Source organism: Cupressus sempervirens, chromosome 4 (assembly GCF_028749045.1).
Source record: "Cupressus sempervirens isolate cs-2001-9-10 chromosome 4, ASM2874904v1, whole genome shotgun sequence".
In the NCBI taxonomy this organism is placed as follows: Eukaryota; Viridiplantae; Streptophyta; class Pinopsida; order Cupressales; family Cupressaceae; genus Cupressus; species Cupressus sempervirens.
In genome coordinates this window covers 580,459,437-580,483,019 of record NC_143121.1, presented here as the reverse complement: position 1 = coordinate 580,483,019, position 23,583 = coordinate 580,459,437, and the positions used below count along the sequence as shown (strand labels likewise).

The following is a 23,583-nucleotide window of genomic DNA, read 5'->3' as shown; positions in this document are numbered from 1 at the left end:
AAAATATCTCAAACTATTGTGATCCGTATGAACAATAAGCTTGGCACCCACCAGATTCTGTCAGAACTTAGGACATGTACAATGACCAACATCTCTTTGTCATAAATAGAATATAAGCATTTTGTTTGTGTAAGCTTCCTTCTCTCATAGGCTATGGGGTGTCTATCTTGCATCAGTTCCATGCCAATGCCTTCTCCGGATGCGTCGCACTCTAGAATGAATGGTCGAGTGAAATCAGGTAATGCAAGTACGAGACAAGTGCTCATTGCCTCTTTCAGCTTATCAAAAGTGAGTTGCACCTTTTCATTCCACTGGAAAGAACCCTTCCTTGTCAGATCTGTTAAGCATGTGCTGAGTTGAGACAATCCTTTAACAAATCTCCAGTAATAACTGCACAGTCTGAAAAATCCTTGCAATTTCGTGAGTGATTTTGGGGGAAGCCAATCAAGTATAGTCTAGATCTTCTCCTGATGAACTTGAACTCCATATTTACTAACAATCCCAAATACAATATTTCTATCATACTGAATTCACACTTGGATCGCTTGGCGAAGAAGGAATTATCCTTCATGATCTTTAGGACTTCATCCAAATGCTTCAGGTGCTTGTCCCGTGTCTTGCTAAAAATAAGAATATCATCAAAACATACCAATAAGTACTTATGCAATTGTTTTTTGAAGATGCGATTCATGCATGATTGGAATGTAGTAGGTGCATTCGTTAATCTGAATGACATGATTAGGAACTCATAATGCCCGTAGTGACAATGAAAGGCCGTCTTTTTCACGTCTTCTTCCCTCATGTGGATCTAATGGTATCCGTAATGGAGATCTATTTTTGAAAAATAGACTACGCCATGTAATTCATCCAACAACTCATCTATCCTTGGAATGGGATATCTATTTTTTATTGTTTTTTTGTTCAATGCACAGTAGTCCACACACATGCGTATCATCTTGTCCTCCTTTTGGACCAATACCACTGATGATGCAAAAGGGCTAGAACTAGAACGGATCCATCCTTTCTCTAGTAGTTCCTGAATCATCTTTTTGATCTCATCTTTGAATTTCTTGGGATGGCGGTAGAGTGTGGTTATGATTGCCTTGGCTCCTACTTCCAACTCAATAGTATGTTCAAGCTCTCGGTGAGGCAATATGCTAGGAGGAATGTCTATAAAAATTTCATCATGATTACTCAAGATATTTTGGAGATCATCATCCTAGGTAGGTGTTCGTTGCTTTTTTATAGGTTCTATTGAGACAAAACAGTGTGCAGCCCAAGCGACGTCATCACACCAAAAAAGTGCCTCCATCAAATGTGCAAAAACTTCCTTCGGACCTTCATTTGCCATTCTATGGAGAACAACCTTCTTTCCACCGAAACAAAAGTGAAGTCCATCCGTTTGAAGCTCTGAGTGTATTCATCAAGTGTCTCCATCTACTGTATGCCCAAAATAGCCTCCATATCATCAAGGTCCACTATGAAGAAATCCTTGGTCATCGTGTGATTCGGCATTGTGATACTTAGTTGACAAACAAGGTGTGTGCAAGGCAGAAGAGTCCCTCCGGCAACCTTGACCTAGAATCTTGCGTGTGTTTACATAGGTAGACCTCTTCGCTTAACCAGAGATGAGTTTATGAAGTTTAGTGTGGCTCCACTATCAAGCATCACCATAACCCTTTTTCCTTGAAGGGTTCCCCATACATGAAACATCGTACACCTTGGGCTACCGGCTAGGGCAATAGTTCCTCCGTGCCATACCAACGCTTTGTATGGTTCAAACTAGCTATTTTTGTGTCCTCGTGGGGTTGGTTGTCTTTGGAGGGTATTTCTTCCTGTTTGTCCTCATCATCAGACACGACCTCAATGTAGTGGAGTTTTCCTTTCTTAAGGCATCTGTGCCTAGGTTCCCATGGTTCCTTGCAGTTGAAACACAATTTCTTCCTTCAGAGCTCCTGTCTGATAGCTTCGTCCAACAACGACTTTCTCAGTGGAGATTTGTTATCTTTGTCTCTCAGAAACACCAATGGTTTGGAATGTGAGAAAGTTCGTGAGGATGACACCGATGATGATGCCATACTCCTCACCTTCTTAGTGGCCTCCAAAAGGGTGGCAGGATTGAACCCTTTTACCCAACCCTTTAGTGGTCCTATCAGCCCATCCATGAAAAGCACTATCTGTCTTCTTTCATAAATGTTCGTGACCAAAACAAAGAGTTTCTGAAATTCTGCAATGTATTGGTCAACCAATTCAGTTTGCCTCAGTTGTGCCAAATCTTTGAAATAGAGTTTCGGGTCTTTACCGTCAAATCGATCTATCAATCTCTCAGTGAATTCCACATAGGTATTTATTTGATCATGTCCTAGTGTGATGGTGTCATGATGCCACCATTCATGCGCAACTCCCTCCAAGTGTAATGCCGCAAATTTAATTACTTCTTGTTCTGGCATAGGATTAAGCTAGAAGTAAGTATCAACCTTCATTACTCGTGCTTGCGCAGATATGGATCTGGATCCATCAAATGGAGACAAATTTACTTTACTCAACTTACTCCTGAGACCATCGTTAAAATATCCTTGGTTTCTGCCTCCCGAATATCTCACCGTCAAATTTGCGTAATCTTTGTAGGATATATCTTCCTCCAAATTCGCATTCCTCTAGTCTTCTCTCATATGTTCTTGCATTTCTTCAAAGGTTGGTTGCTTCCCTCTGTGTCATTCCTCCGTTTGTAGGGGAAAAGATGGCATGGAAGGTCGAGAGCATGCTAGATGAGGGTTTTCTTTACCTGACACCAAGCCCGCGCTATGACCATTTTGTTCACCAGATATTTTATTGTTTGCCAACTTTTTGAGAGTTTCTTCCACAAGGAAGAGTATCATTGATTTGTGCCTAATTCCTTGCAAGTTCTCTCAGTAGTGCCACGAGATCAACAGCTGTGGGTTCCAGTTCTGCAGCCATTTTATCAATGGAATGGGTTCTTATTTTCTAGCTATACACTCTCATTCACTGTCCACAGGCTAGTAGGATCAATAGCCCCGATACCACTAAAATGTTTCGTCCTAGCAATGCAGTGTCTGAATACACGATGAGCAAATGGTTAGGTACAAATGGCAGTTTGTAAGTTTCATAATGGGGTTTGTATGGTAGAGGAGGCTATGTTGGAAGTAGGTTGTACAGTGGAGAGGAGAGAGATGTTGCAGAGGTAGTACGGATGAGTTCGTATGATATAAGGTGAAGGTCGTACAATAGTAGGAGATGGGATGATGTATGGTGGTGGTAGGATGAAGAAGAGTACGGTGGTGAGAATGGCCATATAGTGGGGTTATGGCAGCGAGGTACAATTGCAGCAACAATGAAGGTCGTACGATGTCTGTATGAAGGCCATACGGTGGGAATATCAAGGGTCGTACAGTATGTGTACGAAGGCCATACAGTTGGTTTGAGGGTAGTATGGCCTATCTTGGAGGCCGTACTATGAGTAATGCTGCAGACGAAAATTGTACTCAGTAGTATGGAGGGAAAATGGTTTAGTCCTATACCTTGAACTATTAATCTTGAATTCATCACAAGAATGGAGATTTGAACACGAATAACTTTCAATTAATATTTTTTCAAAAGATGGTGCTCCAATTTCCCAGATTCGAGCAAAGTATTACATGCAAAAATAGCATAGAGTGAGGGTTGAGTCCTATCGAAACCACACGAACCAAATAGGGAAGATCTTTCACTTCCGAAATGGCGAAGAAATCCATAATCCAACAAGAATTCATAGTATAAAAGAAATAATCAGAAAATGCCCCCTACAACTACCTACAAGCCATGCTTAAATGCCCGATAGGAAAAATTTCCGACAGTGTACAAAGATAGCCAATGGCTACATTTACCTACGGAAACAAAACTAAAATGGGTCCAAGATATTTTAAATCAATTGGCCCATTAACAAAGATTTGATTAATAATCTATTTTATGATGGGGATATTACAATCGCATCTTTCATGTTCCTCATACTCTAGTGGTAACCAACATTACCAAATAGAAGGCACTAGAAAGATGGAATAGTGACATAGTTGAATGTTGTAGGTACAATAATGGCAATTGGTTGATCACTAAGAGGCCAAATCTTGTTAGATGGCCAAAGGGCGTGCGCCATTGTGATTTCAAGGAGGAGATTAATGATCTCATCATTGCTAAGCCTCCTAGCTAAGCTCAAGTATTCAAATGTTTTCAAGCCTTAGATGTACAAGTACATTGATCTCACCATAAGAGCAAAAGAGAATGTTTTCTGAGAAGAATTAATAAGTGATTCAATTTGTGAGTGTGAAGGACACCAAAGTATTCAATATGAATTCTTACATGGTGTATATTGCTACTACCCTAGGTTCTTTTTCAGGCCTATTAACCAAAGGTGACAGATCCTTGATGCATTGTGTTTGGGAGTATTATGATCAATTGCCTCTCAAGCAAAGTCAGATACACTATTGTAAAGTACAAGATGCCTTCTTTGGGCATTACATGTGCTTATCTAACAAAGAACTCCCAAACAAGCACGTCTCCAATGAAGAATGGAATAAAGTCAATGAGTATGGTTGTATGTTCCTACAGTTTCCTAACTTCACATATCTATGAGTTGGATGTTTCAGAGAAGAGCCAGACACTCTACCTAGATATCCTACAGACAGGATTGTACTCATGGAGCTAGCCAGGCAACTCATGGAGGTACAAGCTTATCAGTCCAACTTGCATAGACCAAGAGTAGGAATTTCTTCAAGAAATCCTTTGCAGATTGGTAGATACTCTATAGACACTGTACCAAAAGCCAAGAACATGGAATTCAAACTTCAAGGAATTACTCTAAAGAAGTTCATGGAAAGAACCTATTTTGATTGGAGAGGACTAAATGATAAGATGAGAAAGCAGTTCATACATGTGTACTACCTTGAACATTTCTGGATTGATGTGTGTACCGAGGTGGATATCCAACGCTTGGATTATAGTCAGTTGACTTTGATGAAAATAGTATCTTTCAAACTTGCATCAATCCCTAATGGGGTTGAAGATGATGATCATATTCTAGGTCCTGATTATATTTGGCATTGAATAGAAAAATTGGCTATCGTTCCTCCTACATGGTCAAGTAAGGAGAACACCTCTATTTGGGATCTTTTTCAGCCTATCTTTGCTAATATCAATATTTGGTTGAAAAAGAACAATCTCAAATGCATCAAAATCAAACCCGGGAAAGATTTTGATCCTGTTGGTCCAGTTGGTACAATGGCAAAAGTAAGGGTCAAAGGAAAGGATGGAACTTCATCTTCAATAGTTGAGACTCTTGCTCAGTGTTTACCAAAGCTCACAATCAAAGGAGGGAAGACTTTGGGTAGGATACTCGAGGTAAAAGAAATTGAAACTGGAGTGATCCAGATTGATTCAAGGATAGTTTAAAAATTCTGTTTTGGCAATATCTTGGCAAGTCCAAAAATTTAGAAAATCTCAAAATCGGCGAAAACTCAGGCAAAAAATTTGGCAATAAATCGGCACTTTTATTGAGCATTTGAAAACATACAATTTCTTAAAATATTCTTAAAAATGCACACACCAAATTTGTAGAACATATAATGATTTGAGATATCCACCATATATGAATCAAAGTCTTGAGTTAAATAGTAATTCATAGCAACTAAAATTTAGTAGACTATCATAGTATCATCATATCTAAACCAATTTTGAATACTCTTGTTTGTCTACTTCTTATCCAGCCATCAAATACACATCTTACTTTGGAGTCTCAGCCACAACATGAACTGGAGTAGTTTCAAACATAGTTCCAAGAATCACGGCGATTCATGCGATTCACGCGATTCGGCGATTCGATTCAAGCCAAACGATTTTTTGTGAATCGGTGAATCGAATCAGCGATAAAGGGTTTATGAAATAAGTTACTCACTAAATTTCAAGGGTTTTTTAAATTTTCCGATTCATGGCCGATTCGATTCCGATTCATGGCCGATTCGATTCCAATTCATGGCCGATTCACGATTTGATTCGGCCTTGCCGATTTCGATCCGATTCCGATTCTTGTTACTTTGGTTTCAAATAACTTTACACTGTCTTAAAGAGAAAAATACACCTTCCAATCTTATTATTAAGGAGAGAATTCCCATTTATATCATAAACTGGGAAAAATCCTCCTTCAGCAAGATTTGATAGTGAAATGCGTGTTGGGATTACTATTCCTCTGCTTGTTTAGTATTAACAGTTTCCATATAAAGGAGTTCTTACTGTTTTTATAGTACTTCAGAAACTGACCTACATATTTTATCTGTGTCCATCATGTCTTGAAAAGATGCAACTCCTTTTAAGACACATGGTATACTACAAATCCATATACTAGATTTTAACTTGAATTTTCTCAATCCCAACCTTGCAGTAAATTCATTTATATATTTATTTCTTCCCTTTAAAGTTGGACATTTGTCTTGGTTTCTTGTCTTGCTGAGTTGCAAATTTTCTGGCATCCATATAACACTATAAAAAAATGAATCTAGTTACTATGAGTAGAATTAGTTGACAAGCAGACTGAAAAAACAAAGCTCAGTCCCTCTAATTATGGTAAGCTTGAAAATAATTAGGAAGAAGACCAATCCAGAAATCACCACAATAAATAGTAAAATTGAAGAGGAAATGGATGTGAACCAAGCAGTAAATGAGGAAAAATATGTTGTAGTCTACAACAGAAAATGATTGCCCTGTAATCCTATAATCGTGTGATTTGGTGTTATTTTTGGCAAATATTGCAGCGTATTTTTGGAAAATTTTGGCCCCGATATTTTTAGCATTTATAATGGCATCTGAATGGTCGCATGAGATACCGCGATATTTCCGATTAATCTCAGTTTTTTAAAACTATGGATTTAAGTGATGATGATACAGTTCGAGGAAAGGAACTCACAGTCTCACTTCCACCTTCCACAGAAGTTCACATGACTGTAACTCTTCTAGACACAACACCTCTGTCAGATGAATCTCCTAATTCACTGTTGAGGACGGCAGTGGCTGCATTCTCCATTGAACATCCACCTCTTGAAGACACAGTAATAGTGACTCCAACACAACCTAGTTCGTCAGCTGCACTTGCACTAGAAACAGAAGGTGATCGGTATAATTATGAGAATGTATTTGATGCATATTCTATGTCAATACCCTGTGCTTCAACTTGGCCTATGGCATTGATTGATGTAACCTTAGCTCAATTCAAGCAATTCATGACTAAGGTTACACATAGTAGTCCTACACCCATGGCCATTCAAACTAAGACTCTTGCCATAGTCACTACAGTTGTGCAAGATAAGCTAGTACAGACCATGGTGACCACTAGCGCCACTGCCACATCTTCTTTCAGCCTTCCTCCATGGCTGAGCACCATCACTCAAAAGAGGAAGAAAGAAGAAATCCCACTAGAAGAGTTTGACAAGCAATTTGCCAGACCAAACGTTTCAAAGAACAAGAAAGCTAAAATAGTTTCTCGAGTTGTGGTTGATGACAACAACATCGAGTACGTAGAAGTCGTTGAATCTCTTGTTGAAAAACTAGTGGAAGAAATGCAGACTGCTGATTACAAGTTCTCCAGAATCAATCTTGGCAAGAAAAAACATTTGGGTTGTCAAGAAGATGGTCAAGATGCACTTGGCTCATTAGTTCAGAAAAATGATAAGTTGTGGGAAAAAAATAGGCTAAAGAGAGAAAATGCGCATCTTCTAGAAACAATAGAATAGATAAAGAAATCTTCAAGTATTGAACCTGTCTCTTCCAAGTTCATGGAGAGAATTAAAAAAAAGATGCAAACTGTAGATGAATGGGCTGCCAATATCGAATCTTAGGGAGTTTAAATCATTCGAGATATCTACAAGATGCTAAGAAAAGGAAAGGAAGTTGTTGCCATATTAAGTGATATTCAAGAATCAATTAAATGACAATCAGAGTTGCTAGATGGAGACATTGGTGCCTGAAATAACATGGTGAAGTTTGATTTGGATGCATTGTGTGACTATGAAGGCATCTCATTTGTTGAAATGTATCATAATTATATGCATCTGATGACTAACAAAGAACAAGTCTTGTACCAGCTCATAAAAGTTGCAAAGGCAGTAGTGATCAAGATTAATCATCAAGAAGACATGATCAACGAATGCTACAAAAAGCTGTCATGTGCAGCTATCACTGAAAACAATGAACTCAAGAAAGAAGAAGATATCCTTACAAGGTTCATTGAAGCAATTCGCATACATCTTGAAGCGGGTGATTTTCGATATCAATGTGGTAAATGCATTTGCAAGTTGGAAGTGTTCACTAGATGATCTACAGAGCAAAACGAAAGTTTCTAACAAAGAAATTTTGGAAGCAGCAAGGACGCACCAAAAAATCATAATGGTTGCCAAATACACTGGTGCACCCAATGCTAAAGTTGTGTGTGACTCACTGCAGAAATTTGCAAAAAAAAGTTACGACTATGTGAACATTTCAAAATTTCCATATGCTTTAGAGCAGGATGACAAAGATTACATGTAAAGAGCAGTAAGTACAGCAATCGTATTAGGCATGCAACTTTGAATTAGTCACATTAGTTAGTTAAGAGTTTGTTAGTGAATAAGTCAAAGTGGTTGAGGATTTCCCCTTTTTCGTCAACCTTTCTGTCCTATTTTCTTATATAAAGCAGAGAGCTCATTGTAAATAATAATCTTTTTCCTTATAGAAAAAGGTTGGGCTTGTAACTTGAAAACTTTGTATTTCTTGTTGCAAATCTCTGAAGTGAATAAAGAAGCAAGTTTTCCCAAACTTTATGTTGTGAGGCTTGAAATCAATCTTTGTTTTCTTATGTTTCATTGATTAATTCATCTTTGTTACTTCTCTCTTTGTGAAGCATTTGAGCATTTACTGTTGTTCTTGAAGCCTTTGAGCTTTAGGAAACAAGATTACTTTAGTTTAATAGTGGCTGCAAGTACGAAGAGTTAAAGATTTTATGTTTTAATTCTTAGTATATCATTTCAAACTGAATAGTTGATAAGAGACTTTGTGCCTTATTAACTATTCATCCTTTTATTCAAAGATGATTGGTCGTAAGAGACTGTGGGCTCTTATTCTCAATCACATAAGTTAAGTTGTAACTGCTGTCTTAAAGTTGTTCTTACGTGAACTTCTAAGCCACCGGTATTATCATAGCAATAGACACCTTTTGTTAATTCACCAATAGTTGTTATTAGAGTAAAACCATTCCCACAAAAAGAGGAATTAATTCAAAGAACAACCATTTGTCAATTCCAATTAAGATTATGTTGTACCCACCTACGGTAAGAAGGGAGCCTCCCCTATTGCTAAGAGTAGAGATTTATCTCACTACATGGTTGCCTAAAGTTCCCATTTTGTAAGTTGTAGTTCTAGTGACATACAAAATTTTTAGCCAAAACATAACAAACACATACCTAAAAAAAAATCCCTCTACAAACTCATACCTAAATATAAAATTATCTTCCTTCACCTCTTTCAACATTTCCTTGGATCATATCTCGTCCTCTAACAAGTTTTGGCCATCATTTCCATTTCTCTTGTGGATCTTTGTCCACCACAATCCAACCACCTACTCCAATTGCTTCTACTTCACTCCCTCATAGAAAAATTCTTCTGGTATGTCTACAACCACTTCCAAAAAATGTCACTTCACTTCATTTTCAAGAGTAGGGATCTCTTCTAGTCCATTTGCAATCTGTAGAATAATACCAAACTAGATCTCTTAATAGCACCTATTAACTATAATTATCATATCTATGCTCAACCTTCTCCAAAGTCCCATCATCGTCATTTATGGCTTACCACATATTACTTCGAGGCCTAAAAGCGGAAAACATTTCAAAAAAGAAATAAAATAAAATAAACAATTCTTTCTGCAACTGTGTTTTCTTTAAAAGTTGTCTATCTTTTCTTGCCAGTTCGGGGCTTAGGTGCAATCAAGACTCATTCTTGATGCATTTCACAAATCACTCCATGTGGTTTCAACTTTTGGAAAGAGGTATTTCTTGGTCAAAGCATTCAAATGATTTTGTTTCATGTACCAACTAGAGACCAAACGACACTTGCAGTCATAAAGGACTTTCAGTCTTAAAATCAAAGTTGCAGATTATAGTTCTCAACACTTTACAAATTTAAAGATTGACTATCTTGGTAATTTCAAATCGAGGTTGACGGCAGCAAGGGATAGTCCAAAACTTGTCAATTCAGACAAAAGGTATTTTCAAAGAATTACTAAGGTCACTGTTTAGTGCGAGAGTTTCCAAAGTTTCATAAAAGAGGAACACAGAGTTTGTCAAACTAAAGAAAGAATCTAAGGAACAACACTAATGCTTTGGCCACACAATCTAAGCATGGTCAAGGTACAAAAAAAGAAGGAAAAAATTGGTGTTAAGAAAGAAAGATTCCAAAATGTCCAAAAAAGGGTAATCTAGCAATAGGGATTTGCATTCCAAATTGGCTATCCAATATCTATACAAATTACTTCATGGAAGAATCAAATGGAAACGTGCGAGCTTCGTGAAGAAGAATTAGAACAGATTACTAAGGATTGAAAATGATAACCTGTTAAGAGCCCTCAAAATAGATACTCCCATCTGTTCAAACAGTGATTGATACACAAGTTTTTTTTATGAGGATTCCTGATGAATGGACAAGAAGAGTGGAAGATTGTTTCCAAGTTGCTAGAAACTCAAGATAGATTGCACTTTAAAACGTCAAAGAAAATGAATACACCGCGCACACATTGAGCTTGAAGATTCGAGATTCTGAAGTTTAGACTATCAAGAAACTTGAAAACTATTTGAAGCGTTTGAGATTCAGTTGTCATTTGACACATGTTAGAAGAATGTTTGATGATGAAGATATGCCTCTGTCATTTCTTCTTTTTTGTTGGGGCTATTTGTTGTGGTTTCACAACACACGCCCAATTTCTCTTAGAAATGCAGACCCCCTAATAAAGTTTTGTCTCCTACACCCCTAGTTCGGGGCCTAGGTTATTTTGGACTCCCCCAGGAGTCTGGGTCAAGTTTCAGTCTTTGACTGAGGAAGTTTGGGGTGTCAGAACTCGCAAAAAATTGGAGTTTTAAGTGTATCAGTGCATAAATGTGCACTAGCGCACTAGCGCCCATGCGCACCTTGTCTAGGTGCGCAAATGCACACTTATCTCCCTTCAGAGATGTGCACATGTGCAATTGCGCACCCGGGTCCCAGGGTTTATATAAACCCCGAACCCCCTACCCTTACTCCATTCTTCTTCCGCACTCCCAAGTCATCACACCTTTGCATCCCATCAACTGCACTCCCTCTAAAACCTACATACAAACATCAACATAAGGTTAGACCTCATCAGTAGGTGCGCACATGCGCGTCTCATGTGTGCACCTCCTCTCACCTTAAACCTAAACAAAACCTCAAAAAGAACACCCAAGTTGTAATATCCCTTGGTCCTATAGGTCTAAAATATGCTTTGAGTGACACAAGGAATATTGTCAAATGCTACATGTGCAACCTTCCCACTTGCTAGTCTAATGTTATCAATCTGATATGTACTTAAAAGTAACTATAGGTGGCTTCTAATGCTTAAGAATCAACACATCAAAATGCAAATTATGCTCTAATACCACTGTAATGACCCTCCTCAAATCTGCTCTCAAAAATGCTGATTGAAGGCTCAAAAAATTTTGTCAAACAATTCACATGCAAGGGACATATGACTGATATAGTATTTCAGCTTGCTTTAAATGACTCTTTCTTCAATTTGCATCAATGAGAATCTTGTACTAGAAGACTCAAAATGGACTACACAATGACCTAACATGAATGTGCAACTTATTCTGACAATATTCAATGCATATATGTGACTAAAACTACTTGCAATATGCAGCTACAGCAACTAGTAATTTTGACAAACACTTGGGATGTAAAATTATAACATTATTTATGCCAAAAAGAGAACCTACAGCCAACTGACATTTTGTCAAACAATTGGCATGCAAACTAATAAGCTGATCATAAATGAAATGAACATCTACAGCCAACTAGCATTTCTACAAACAGTTGGTATGCAAACTAACTAGCTGATAAATAATAATATTGAATTGCTCAAATGACACCAATAACTATTATCTCCTTAATTGCAATGAAATTTCTAATACAATGCTCATGAAATATGGCCAAGACTTTTTTGGCATTTACATGGATTACAAAAATGATAATGCTGGTATAATGCACACCTACAGCTGAAACTTATAACACCTAAAAAAGCAATACTAACAAAGGAACCTGGTTGTAGATGGCTGTAATAATTTTCTTCAATGCTACCCCTTCTGCTTTGCTTTTTCCGATTTGCTTTTTCCACTTGCTTTTTCTGGATTTTCTTTTTTCGTTTTTCTTTTTTGAATTGCTTTTTCAGATCCGCTTTTTTCGAATTGCTTTTTCGGATCCGTTTTTTCAAACTGCTTTTTCGGATTGCTTTTTTCGAAGCTGCTTTTCGGACTGCTTTTTCGACCTGCTTTTTCGGTTCTTTTTCGGCCTGCTTTTTCGGCCTGCTTTTTTTCGGTTCTACTTTTTTGGCCTTCTTTTCGGACTGCTTTTTTTTAAAAAATAAACCCTTTTGAACTGAAGTAGAAACTTCCTCAAGATATGCAATTAAAATTCCTTCAAACAAATCCTCTAGATGTTGGCCCTTGGCCACAGTTATGCTCAGCTTGAGATAGCTGGACACTATCTCCAAAGTGCAACCCTTCAGAAGGTCTTTCACTTCCTCAGTTATGCAATCTCTTGAGAGGTATCGTTCTCAAGGATTATGTTGAATATTTGCAGACTTGGATGGTGCCACAAATGCTCAAAGAGAATGTAGTTGAATTATCAAATCCCGTCCGTGCAAATGAGAGGCCAAGCCCTCTATTTATTCACTTTTCTAAGAAGTTACTAAGAACTTCTAGAAGCATCCATTATAAAATCCCATTATAATGCACTTTTATAATTAAATAACTTTATAAAATAAAAAGTGCAATCTCAACTTAAAATTATAACATGTAGGCTGCGTATAAAAAGTAATGATAAAATAATATCTCCAAGAGCATAATAAACCATCCAATCCTCAAATAAATGCCAGAATGACTCTCTCATCACAACCACCAGTCTACGAGAGTCCATGGTAGACTAATCCGGCACGCAAAACGCTGTCAGCCAAAATGGTGACATTACAGTCAAAATAAGTTGCACATTCATGTTAGGTCATTGCGTAGTCCATTTTGAGTCTTCTAGTACAAGATTCTCATTGATACAAATTGAAGAAAGAGTCATTTAAAGCAAGCTGAAATACTATATCAGTCATATGTCCCTTGCATGTGAATTGTTTGACAATTCTTTGAGCCTTCAATCAGCATTTTTGAGAGCAGATTTGAGGAGGGTCATTACAGCAAGAAGAGTGGAAGATTGTTTCCAAATTGCTAGAAACTCGAGATAGATTGCACTTTAAAACGTCAAAGAAAATGAATACACCGTGCACACATTGAGCTTGAAGATTTGGGATTCTAAAGTTTTGACTATCAAGAAACTTGAAAACTGTTTGAAGCGTTTGAGATTCAGTTGTCATTTGACACATGTTAGAAGAATGTTTGATGATTAAGATATGCCTCTGTCATTTCTTCTTTTTTGTTGGGGCTATTTGTTGTGGTTTCACAACACACCCAATTTCTCTTAGAAATGCAGACCCCCTAATAAAGTTTTGTCTCCTACACCCCTAGTTCGGAGCCTAGGTTATTTTGGACTCCCCCAGGAGTTTGGGTCAAGTTTCAGTCTTTAACTGAGGAAGTTTGGGGTGTTAGAACTCGCAAAAAATTGGAGTTTTAAGTGTATTAGTGCATAAATGTGCACTAGCGCACTAGCGCCCATGCGCACCTTGTCTAGGTGTGCAAGTGCACACTTATCTCCCTTCAAAGATGTGCACATGTGCAATTGCGCACCCGGGTCCCAGGGTTTATATAAACCCCGAACCCCCTACCCTTACTCCATTCTTCTTCTGCACTCCCAAGTCATCACACCTTTGCACCCCATCAACTGCACTCCATCTAAAACCTACATACAAACATCAACATAAGGTTAGACCTCATCAGTAGGTGCGCACATGCGCACCTCATGTGCACCTCATGTGTGCACCTCCTCTCACCTTAAACCTAAACAAAACCTCAAAAAGAACACCCAAGTCTAAAAGATGTGCATTTGCACACCTTTTTTGTCTTAAACTTAAATCAAAACTAAGCTAAGTAAAAACCAAACGAAAGGTGTGCACCTTTTGTGTGCTTTCCAAGCACTTAAGGTCTATAAGGGTGCGCACATCCATTAAGGTGCACATGTGCGCACCCTTGTGCACTCAGCATAAATGGTAAAAAACCTAAGTTATTTTTCCCCATACACATTGCACAATGCAGCTGCGCAGTTGCGCACATGCACATTTGTGCACCCTATCAAGGTGCGCACATGTGTTGTGCGCAATTGTGCCTAAATGGTCACTAGGAGCACTTTTCTACATATCAGGGCTTGTAGGGTCAAATTTATTGTTTCCGACTATTTTGGATGATTTTTTACTAGGTTTTGATTAGTTAGGGTTTGTTCTAGGTCTAATTTTAGCTATCTAGACTAATGCCTCCTCTCTTGCACAAATAAAATGGTGTCATCATCATCTTCAATGGCTGCAAAGCTTGCTCCTAAACCAATTGTCTTCAAATACCAAGGTTCACCTAGAAAATCTCATTTCCAAGACGGATATGCTGAAATCCGAGATACCGAGCTTGGTCACATTGATTGGAACGCCTTCCTTACCATTTGTAACAAGCCAGAAGAACGATCTGCAATGGTATCAGCTCTTATTAGATCAGGGCTTGTCAATGCAGCGTCACATCATACTTCTATGCAATCTTCAGAACTCATCATGACTATTGCAGAAAACTATATAACTGAAGAGAAGGTCGTCAAGAGCGTCACAGGGGAGATAGTCTTGGACCTCCAACCTCAAAACATTGAGAAGGTGTTCCACTTGCCCAAAGTCGATCAGTATTTATAGATTCCTTATAAAGGGGCTGAAAGATGGTAATGAAAAAAATGAGAAGCAAGCAAAAGAGATAATTCAATCATCTTTTTTGATTAATAGGACACCAGTGTCTAAAAGGTAAACATGACGCAAGGGTACATGAAGGACGACATTGAACACACCATTGTGCTTTTGAGCAAGATCATGGGTCTACCAGCAGCTGGACACCTTCATATCTAGATGGTCCATTTCATAGAAACCATCAAAACTACAAAGATACAAATGACTGGGCCACAATGTTGAGTGATAACCTGGATGAGTAGTTGGTAGTGGTCAAAGTCGACCCCAAATTCTACATGACATCATATTTGGTGTACTTTAGGCAGCCATAACAACTAACTACCCAGGACTTTAAAAAAGAAGAAGCATGTAAGATGCTAATGCTTGGCCCTATGTAGTGTACCTTTGGCTGCTACACCCTTAATATTATTGTATATAGGGTTATGAATAGTCAACTTGTGGCTATCTTAATCCTTAATTAAGTCATGTTATCATTATTATATTATAATTTAGGTAGGTAGGTCGGCCTAGGTGTCACGAAAGGTTGTGTCTATTCAACCTAAGCATAAATAGGTATATATAGGAGGTTGTGAGTCTTATTTCATCATCAAATTGTGAAGTGTGTTCTCATTGGAGATATTTGGAGGTTCCCTCGAAGTGGCCTATAACTCTCAGCTATTATCAAGTCTTTATATAATATTTCATATTATTTCTTCTATTGTGCAAGTTATTTCATTATAAGTGGTATTAGAGCATGATCTTGGCACCATAGAAGCAAGATTTTTATTTTTTTCCTTAACATTGGAGCAATTTTGTGAAGAGCATAACTTTCAGATTTTAGTGAATTTTTCAAAGATTTTTAAAGAGTTTTTGAAGATCATATTAAAGAATCTATAGTCCAAAATTTAGAGGAATTGGAGCAATTTTGAGGAAATTATTGCAGAATTCTATTTCTACACAATTTTTTGAGATCTTCATATCTCTCACATCTTGCCAAATTGGAATATAACTTGTATTAGGTTTTTCAATACATAGTAGAGGAGCCTAAATTCAAATCTTGGAGAAACTAAAAAACAAAAACAAGAAAGATATTGTAAAATTAGGAAAATTCTCTCTCAAGGCAGCAAATTTGCTAATCTTTTGGGGGAATTTTTTATGATTAAGGATTTCTTGGCCCAAGTAAGTTACAGTAAAAAATAATAAATCAAAGAATTTGCATTGGTTTCCATCATGATGGGGCCTCCAACAAGAGGCAAAAAGAATTCTACCACACTGGGGAAATCCTCTGATCAATATTGGGAAGCAACAAAGGATAGTAAACCCAATGAGGAACTTAGTAAGTTCAAAGAAGAGGTTAAGAAGGATATATGTGACCTACAAGGAGATATATCAGATATACAAAGCATGTTAAGCACCTTTATGAATGAAACAAGGAAGGAGCTCTCAAGAAATCGAGGTGAAACCTTTAAGTCAACTAATAATGACACAAATTTTATTAATCCTACAGGATCTAGAAATTTTTTTCCCAAAGGTGGATATGCGCAAATTTGATGGCAAGGATCCTCTAACATGGATAAATCAAATGAAGAATCTTTTTGAAATACATCAAATCCCATATGGACAAAAGGTTATGATGGCTTCCTTATATCTAGAACCAGATCAATTCATTTGGTATCGTTGGCTTTGTACTCATAGGAGGAAAAAGGGTCTCACCATATCATGGTCAATTCTTACAGAAGAACTCCAAGCACAATATAGCAATAGTGTGACAGAAAACTTCTTTAGCCAACTTGCTAAGCTTCAACAAACAGGATCAGCTAAGGATTATATTCAACAATTCCAAAATCTATCCTTAAGAGTGGATACAATTACAGAGGAGAACTTGAATGATTTATTCTTGGGTGGTCTCAAGGATCACATTCAACATGAGGTACGCATGTTTTGTCCCAATTCAGTAAATGAGTCTTTTATATTGGCACACAGGGTAGAGGAGAAGTTCTTGATTTCTAGAGAGTAGGGGCTAATGTGACAAGAGACAAAGGATATTCAACACCTTATCTTCCTCAACCTACTAGGTTGACTCCACAACAAATTGAGGAGAAAAGAGCAAAAGGCTTGTGTTTCAATTGTGATAGCAAATATAGTCAAGGACATAAATGTAGTGAAAAGAAATTGTTCTATATTGAACGTCCAAGTGAGGAAGAAGAGGATGATGCCATATCAGAGGAGGATAGGGAGCCAGGTGAGGAATCACATGATTCTCAACCAATCATTTCTTGTCATGCACTTTCAGGTTTCAGTGCACCACAAACTCTCAAGGTAGTAGATTTCTTAAAGAAGCAAAAAGTAATAGTGTTGATAGACTCAGGTAGTACTCATAATTTCATCAACAAAAAGTTGGCTACTCTTCTAAATTGTTTTATATATCCAGCCCCAGAGTTTTAGGTTTTAATTGCAAATGGGGGCACAGTTAGTTGTTCAGGGAAGTGTCATAGCATCAAATTATCCATGGGAGATTATCAACTGTATACCCCAATGTATGTGATATCCATGGGTGCAGCAGATATTGTTTTGGGAGTACAATGGCTTACTACATTCAGAACAATTGAGATGAACTTCCAAGAACTATTCATGCAATTTCAATCACAAGGAAAGGTAGTGGAGCTAAGGGGATTGAAGGCAAAATCCCCATAGATGGTAAGCTCTCATCAAATGCAAAAACTTCTTAAGAAAGGTGTGGATGGATTTGTGGCCCAGCTATGTTCATTAGAAGTCTCCCAATCTAATTCTCTTACCCATCTAGATTTACAAGCAATAATTGATTGTCACTCAATGATTCTTGAAGATATGCCTAAAGGACTTCCTCCTAAGAGGGATCATGACCATGCCATACAACTAGTCAGCCACCAAACATTAGGCCTTATAGGTACCCACACATACAAAAAAGTGAGAGAGAAAAAATTGTTGAGGAAATGCTAGAGGCGGGAATTATCAGGCATAGCCAAAGTGCTTACTCCTCACCTATTGTGGTAGTGCATAAGAAGGATGGAACTTGGTGCATGTGTCCAGATTATAGAGTGCTCAACAAAACCCTGACTTGGTATCTCATCCAATGGAAGAATTTACTAGTTGAAGAGGTCACATGGGAGGATGAGGAGTTCATTCAAAAGAATTCGCACATGGTGACCATTGAGGACAATGCTTCTTTCAAGAGAGGGGGCATGCTACGCCCTTAATATTATTGTATATAGGGTTATGAATAGTCAACTTGTGGCTATCTTAATCCTTAATTAAGTAATATTATCATTATTATATTATAATTTAGGTAGGTAGGTCGACCTAGGTGTTATGAAGGGTTGTGTCTATTCAACCTAAGCATAATTAGGTATATATAGCAGGTTGTGAGTCTTATTTGATCATCGTATGGTGAAGTGTGTTCTCATTGGAGATATTTGGAGGTTGCCCCCTCGAAGTGGACTATTACTCTTAGCTATTATCAAGTATTTATATCATAGTTCCAAAAATCACCATGAAATCGCCGAAATCGCGATAAGATTCATGGCTCCCGATTTTTTTGGAATTGGAAATCGCTGGTGGCGATTTTTTCTTGTGAATCGCCTGAATCGCCAAAATCGGCGATTCATGGCAAAAATCGCCAAAATCGCCATCGTGAATCTCCAGAAATCGGCCGCGGCAGCAAGGATAGAAAGTTCAATTTTTAAAAAAAAACACATGTTTTATTTGCTTTCTAAGTTGACTTTCCTCTTTGTTATAACCCTAAAGAGCCTTCTATTTGCTTAGTATGAGTAGAAGAGAGGAAGAGTGAGAGAGAAGAAGAGAAAAGAGAATCCATAGGTTTCCAACCGGCAAGAAGGAAGAGCACCAAAGAGATCAGAAGTCCATTTGGGGAGGCCATAAATTGCATTGGGAGCATTAAGGAGTCAATATCAACACTCCTCAACTCATTTGCAAGAGGTAAGTGTTGGTTTTTTTTTTGCATGTTAGTGTAGTATGCATTTTTTGTTAAATTTTTTTAGTGTTCATTTGCAAATCTTGAATGTTTTTTATTTTTACTAAATTGCAAACTAGGGTTTGTTGTTTTGTAGTTTTTGTTTATTAGTTGCAAACTTTGATTTTTTACATGAATTTTTTTATTGCAGCAGCCCTTTGCTTACATTTTCCAATTTCCACAATGGGTAAAAAAGATGAATGCTGGAAATATAATGAAGAGTTTCCTGGGAGAACCAAATATCAAACAAAATGTATATTTTGCAAAGAAAAAATAAATTCGGGAGGTATCCATAGATTGAAATACCACATTGCTGGCATACCTGGCCATGATGTCACAGTTTGCACTCAACAAACCGCTGAGGCAAAACGCTCTTGTTTAGTGGCATTAGAAAAAATTGAACAAGACAAGTTGACTAAGAAAATGCAACTTGAAGGGTTAAAAGGTATTGGCTCCCGTGCTCCCACATCCGCAACCGCATCTACATCTGCAAGTGCATCTGCATCAGCTTCCGCATCTGTAGGTTGTGTTGGAGAGGGTTCTTCTAGGCCTCCTTTTCATCCTAGTGCTAGTGCTCATGTGAGTGTTAGTGGTAGTCGGTCTCATACTGAGACAGAGTCCAACACCAACCTATTGCGGCCTAGAGTGCGGAAAAGCAGAATGGATAGTTACTTTGTGCCCCGCACTACTCCTGGCTCCCAACCCACGCTTGAGGGCATGGGTTTGAACAAGGAGATTCATGATGCTGCCAGAAAAGAGATTTGCAAATTTTGGTACTTTTGCAACATTCCATTTATTGCAGCCAGGTAATTGATTCTTTTTTCTTTGTTATCTTCAAAGTTAAAGTTAAAAGTAAAAGTAAAACTTTAATTATATCTACTTGTTTTATGATTTTAGTTTTTCACATCTAAATTTCTAATCAATATCATTATCTATTTGTGACAGGACTCCTTATTGGCAGAACATGATAGATGCAGTTACCATTTGTGGTCCGAGGTTTAAAGCCCCAACTGAGGCTGAGTTGAGTGAATACCTCCTGGAGGAAATGGTTGAGGATATGAGGCATGAGCTTGAGGACAACCGAAAGGAGTGGATCGAAAAGGGTTGCACCATCATGACTGACGGTTGGACAGATAGGAGGGGAAGAACACTCCTCAATTTTCTTGTATCCTGTGGAGGTGATTGATCATTCTACTTTCCTACATACATAATTTTGAATCGTGATTGACTATTTCAAATTTTGATTTGTTGATTGCTAATAGTAATTATAATTCGTTGTTTTGTTACTTGTAGGATATACCATGTTCCTCAAATCCATTGATGCTTCTGCTCATGTAAAAAACGCCACATACTTATGTGAGGTTATTGAGGAAGTTATAGCAGAGGTGGGGGAACAACATGTGGTGCAAGTGGTGACGGAGAATGCAGCAAGTTATGTTGCTGCAGGTAAACTTTTAACTTTTTAAGTTTTGAAAATAAATTTATTTGAATTTTGAACTTTTTCTAATTCTAACTTAGAATTTCTAAGTTTCCTAAGTTCTAACATGTTTGAAATTTGAATTTCTAATTATCTTAAAATTGTTGCAGGCAAACTTTTGATGGAGAGGCACCCCACCATATTTTGGTCCCCTTGTGCAGCACACTGCCTTGACCTCATGTTGGAGGAAATTGGCAAACTTGAGTGGGTCAAGTCATGTGTGGAAAGGGCAAAAAACATATGCAAGTTTATTTATAATCATTCATTTGTCCTTAGCACAATGAGGAAGTACACAGGAGACAAAGAGTTAGCTCGTCCAGGGATCACGAGGTTTGCCTCGAATTTCATCACCTTGCAGTCCTTGTTGACATCAAGGGATGATTTGAGGAGCATGTTTGTTGGGCGGGAGTGGATTTCATCTTCCTATGCTACGACCACTGCAGGGATAGATGTGGTGGATTGCATATTTGATGATGATGGTTTTTGGAAACCTGCTAGAGAAATACTTAAGGTAATTTTATTGCAATTTAACATTAAATATTTTACAGTTTACTATGCTAATTGTTTAATGATTTAGTTTTACCTTAAGTTATATTATTGAATTATTCTATGTTTAAGTTTTGACTCAAATTTTTGTTTTACTTTATATGTAGGCCACTGAGCCTCTTGTATCTCTCCTACGAACTGCTGATGGGGAGAAGCCCTCTATGGGCTACATATATGAGGGCATGGATAGGGCCAAGGAGGCCATTAGAGCTCAGTATGCAGGAGTGCAGGAGAAGTATGCCCCTATTTGGGACATCATTGATAGGAGATGGCAGAATCAGCTCCAGCGACCCATCCATGCAGCAGCTTACTTTTTGAATTCGGCATTTCGTTTCCGTCCTGACTTCAAGGCGGATGAGGAGGTTCTCACCGGATTATATACAGTGATCCAGAGGTTGAGTACTGATGAGGATAGCAGTGCTGCAATTATTGAGCTTGATAAGTTCAATAATAAAGAAGGGCCACTTTTCTCTAGCAGGGTAGCCATAGATGCTCGGGAAACAATACAGCCAGGTAAAAATTAAATAATATATTCATTGTTCAATGTTCATGAATCTAGATTCTAAACTTAAAGTTGATTATGTAATTTTAGAGTTAACTTGTAATTTGTAATTTGTAAATGAGACTAATTATTTTTATTTTCCCTTATTTCAGATAGATGGTGGCAAATGTTTGGGGCCACAACCCCAAAACTTCAAAAAATTGCCATTCGTATTTTGAGTTAGCCAAGCAGCGCTTCTGGATGTGAGCGCAGTTGGTCCATGTTCGAGCACATCCACTCAAAGAGGAGAAACAGGTTGACAGTGCAGAGGTTGAATGATTTTGTCTTCGTTCATTACAACCTCCGTCTTAGGATCAGACAAATTTTGGGCACTGACTCCTCTCCGATCATTCTGGAGGAGATTGATCCAAAATTAGAGTGGCTCACAGAGGTTGTAGATCCAGTCTTCACTGAGGAAGACCGTGCGTGGATTGACCAGGTGGATATAGAGGCTGAGGCAGCTAGAGCACGTTCTTCAGGCATTGGTAGACGCACACATGCACGCACAGACACAGGCCCTACGACATTCGTGAGCCCATCTTATATGCGGGAGATATGGCTCGACAGTCCTCTAGGACCTACATTAGACGCCTTGCTACTAGGCAGACTGGATACTCAGAGGCTGAGGCTGAGGCTGTAGCCGAGCTTGAGGATGATGTTGAGGATGATGATGACTATGAGCCTGAGGCTTGAGCTGGAGCCTTGTTTTTATATTTTGTTTACAGATATTGATACTGAATCATTGATAGACATATGTTTCAAAGTTTCAAACTTTCATGGATCTTCATCTTAGATTCTTACATAAATTTATGATTTGATGTCTTATGGATCATCTTACATACATTCTATGATTTAAATCATTATGATCATTTGATTTCTATTTACTTCAGCTAGCCTACAATTTACATTTTAGATAACATAGTTACGTATGTGATGGATTTTATGTTCCATGTTTATGTATGTTAAGTTTTAACTTCTATTTGATGATGTTATAGTGTGCTTAAGTTATATTCAATAAAGGGTGCATGAAATAAGTTTTAAATTGTTAAAATCTTTAAATTTAAAGGGTTTTTTCAAATTTGCCGATTCATTGCCGATTCACGATTCGATTCGGCCTTGCCGATTCCGATTCACATTTCTTTGATTTATATAATGTTTCATATTATTTATTTTATTGTGCAAGTTATTTGATTACATTGGCTAGTTAAGGAGAAACTCTCGGAGCAAAGTATAGAGTACAGGATAGTGAATGACATCTTTATATTCGCAATCATCTGACTCGTATAGGTTGATTATGCCAAAAGGATGTCAGAAGATGTAGCAGCAAGAATCACAGAGATCGGTGACTACTACATCCAATTTACAACATTCACCTACGTAAGGGTGGTCGGTACCATGGTTAACTTGAATAAGCTCTCGAGATATACATCGGATAGGCTCATTTTGTTGGAGATTGCCAGGCAATTCACATCTGCATATGAAAAAGTAAGGAAACAACACAAAAAGACATGGGTGTGGCCAATCACCATCGGTGCTTTCAAGGTCAAACAGAAGCAAGACATCATGACCTTCAATTTGGAATGGAATCAGTATCCCTTAGAAGAGTACAACTCCCCTCACCCTTATTTTAGCAACATAGGGATGGTCATGCATCTAGTAGGGAAGCAGTTCGTACATGAAGATGCATTGGAGGACCACTAGATGAATGGAATAGACAACTATGACATCTGAATTTAGGATTATTGTAGGATAATTCTATATCTAGAAGAGAAAGTACTAAAGATCAAAATACAGCTGAAGGTTGTTGAGAAAGATACGTAAGATGTCCTCGATCCATTGTACAATCGTGACAAAAT

The 23,583-nt window shown here is 37.9% G+C and overlaps 2 protein-coding genes across 3 annotated transcripts in view; one reads left to right on the top strand and one right to left on the bottom strand.

Annotated features, from left to right (window-relative positions):
- The window catches only part of LOC149562534 (transcription initiation factor IIB-like), a 213,766-nt gene that overhangs the window by 20,628 nt on the left and 169,555 nt on the right, over positions 1 to 23,583 (bottom strand). The gene's annotated exons all lie outside the window — the stretch shown is intronic.
- On the top strand, positions 20,119 to 21,715 carry LOC149562535 (uncharacterized). Its single transcript, XM_089823895.1, has 4 exons — positions 20,119 to 20,341; positions 20,457 to 20,609; positions 20,751 to 21,151; positions 21,294 to 21,715. Exons 1-4 carry the CDS (start codon positions 20,128 to 20,130, stop codon positions 21,708 to 21,710), a joined length of 1,185 nt encoding a protein of 394 aa, XP_089680021.1. The 5' UTR covers positions 20,119 to 20,127; the 3' UTR covers positions 21,711 to 21,715.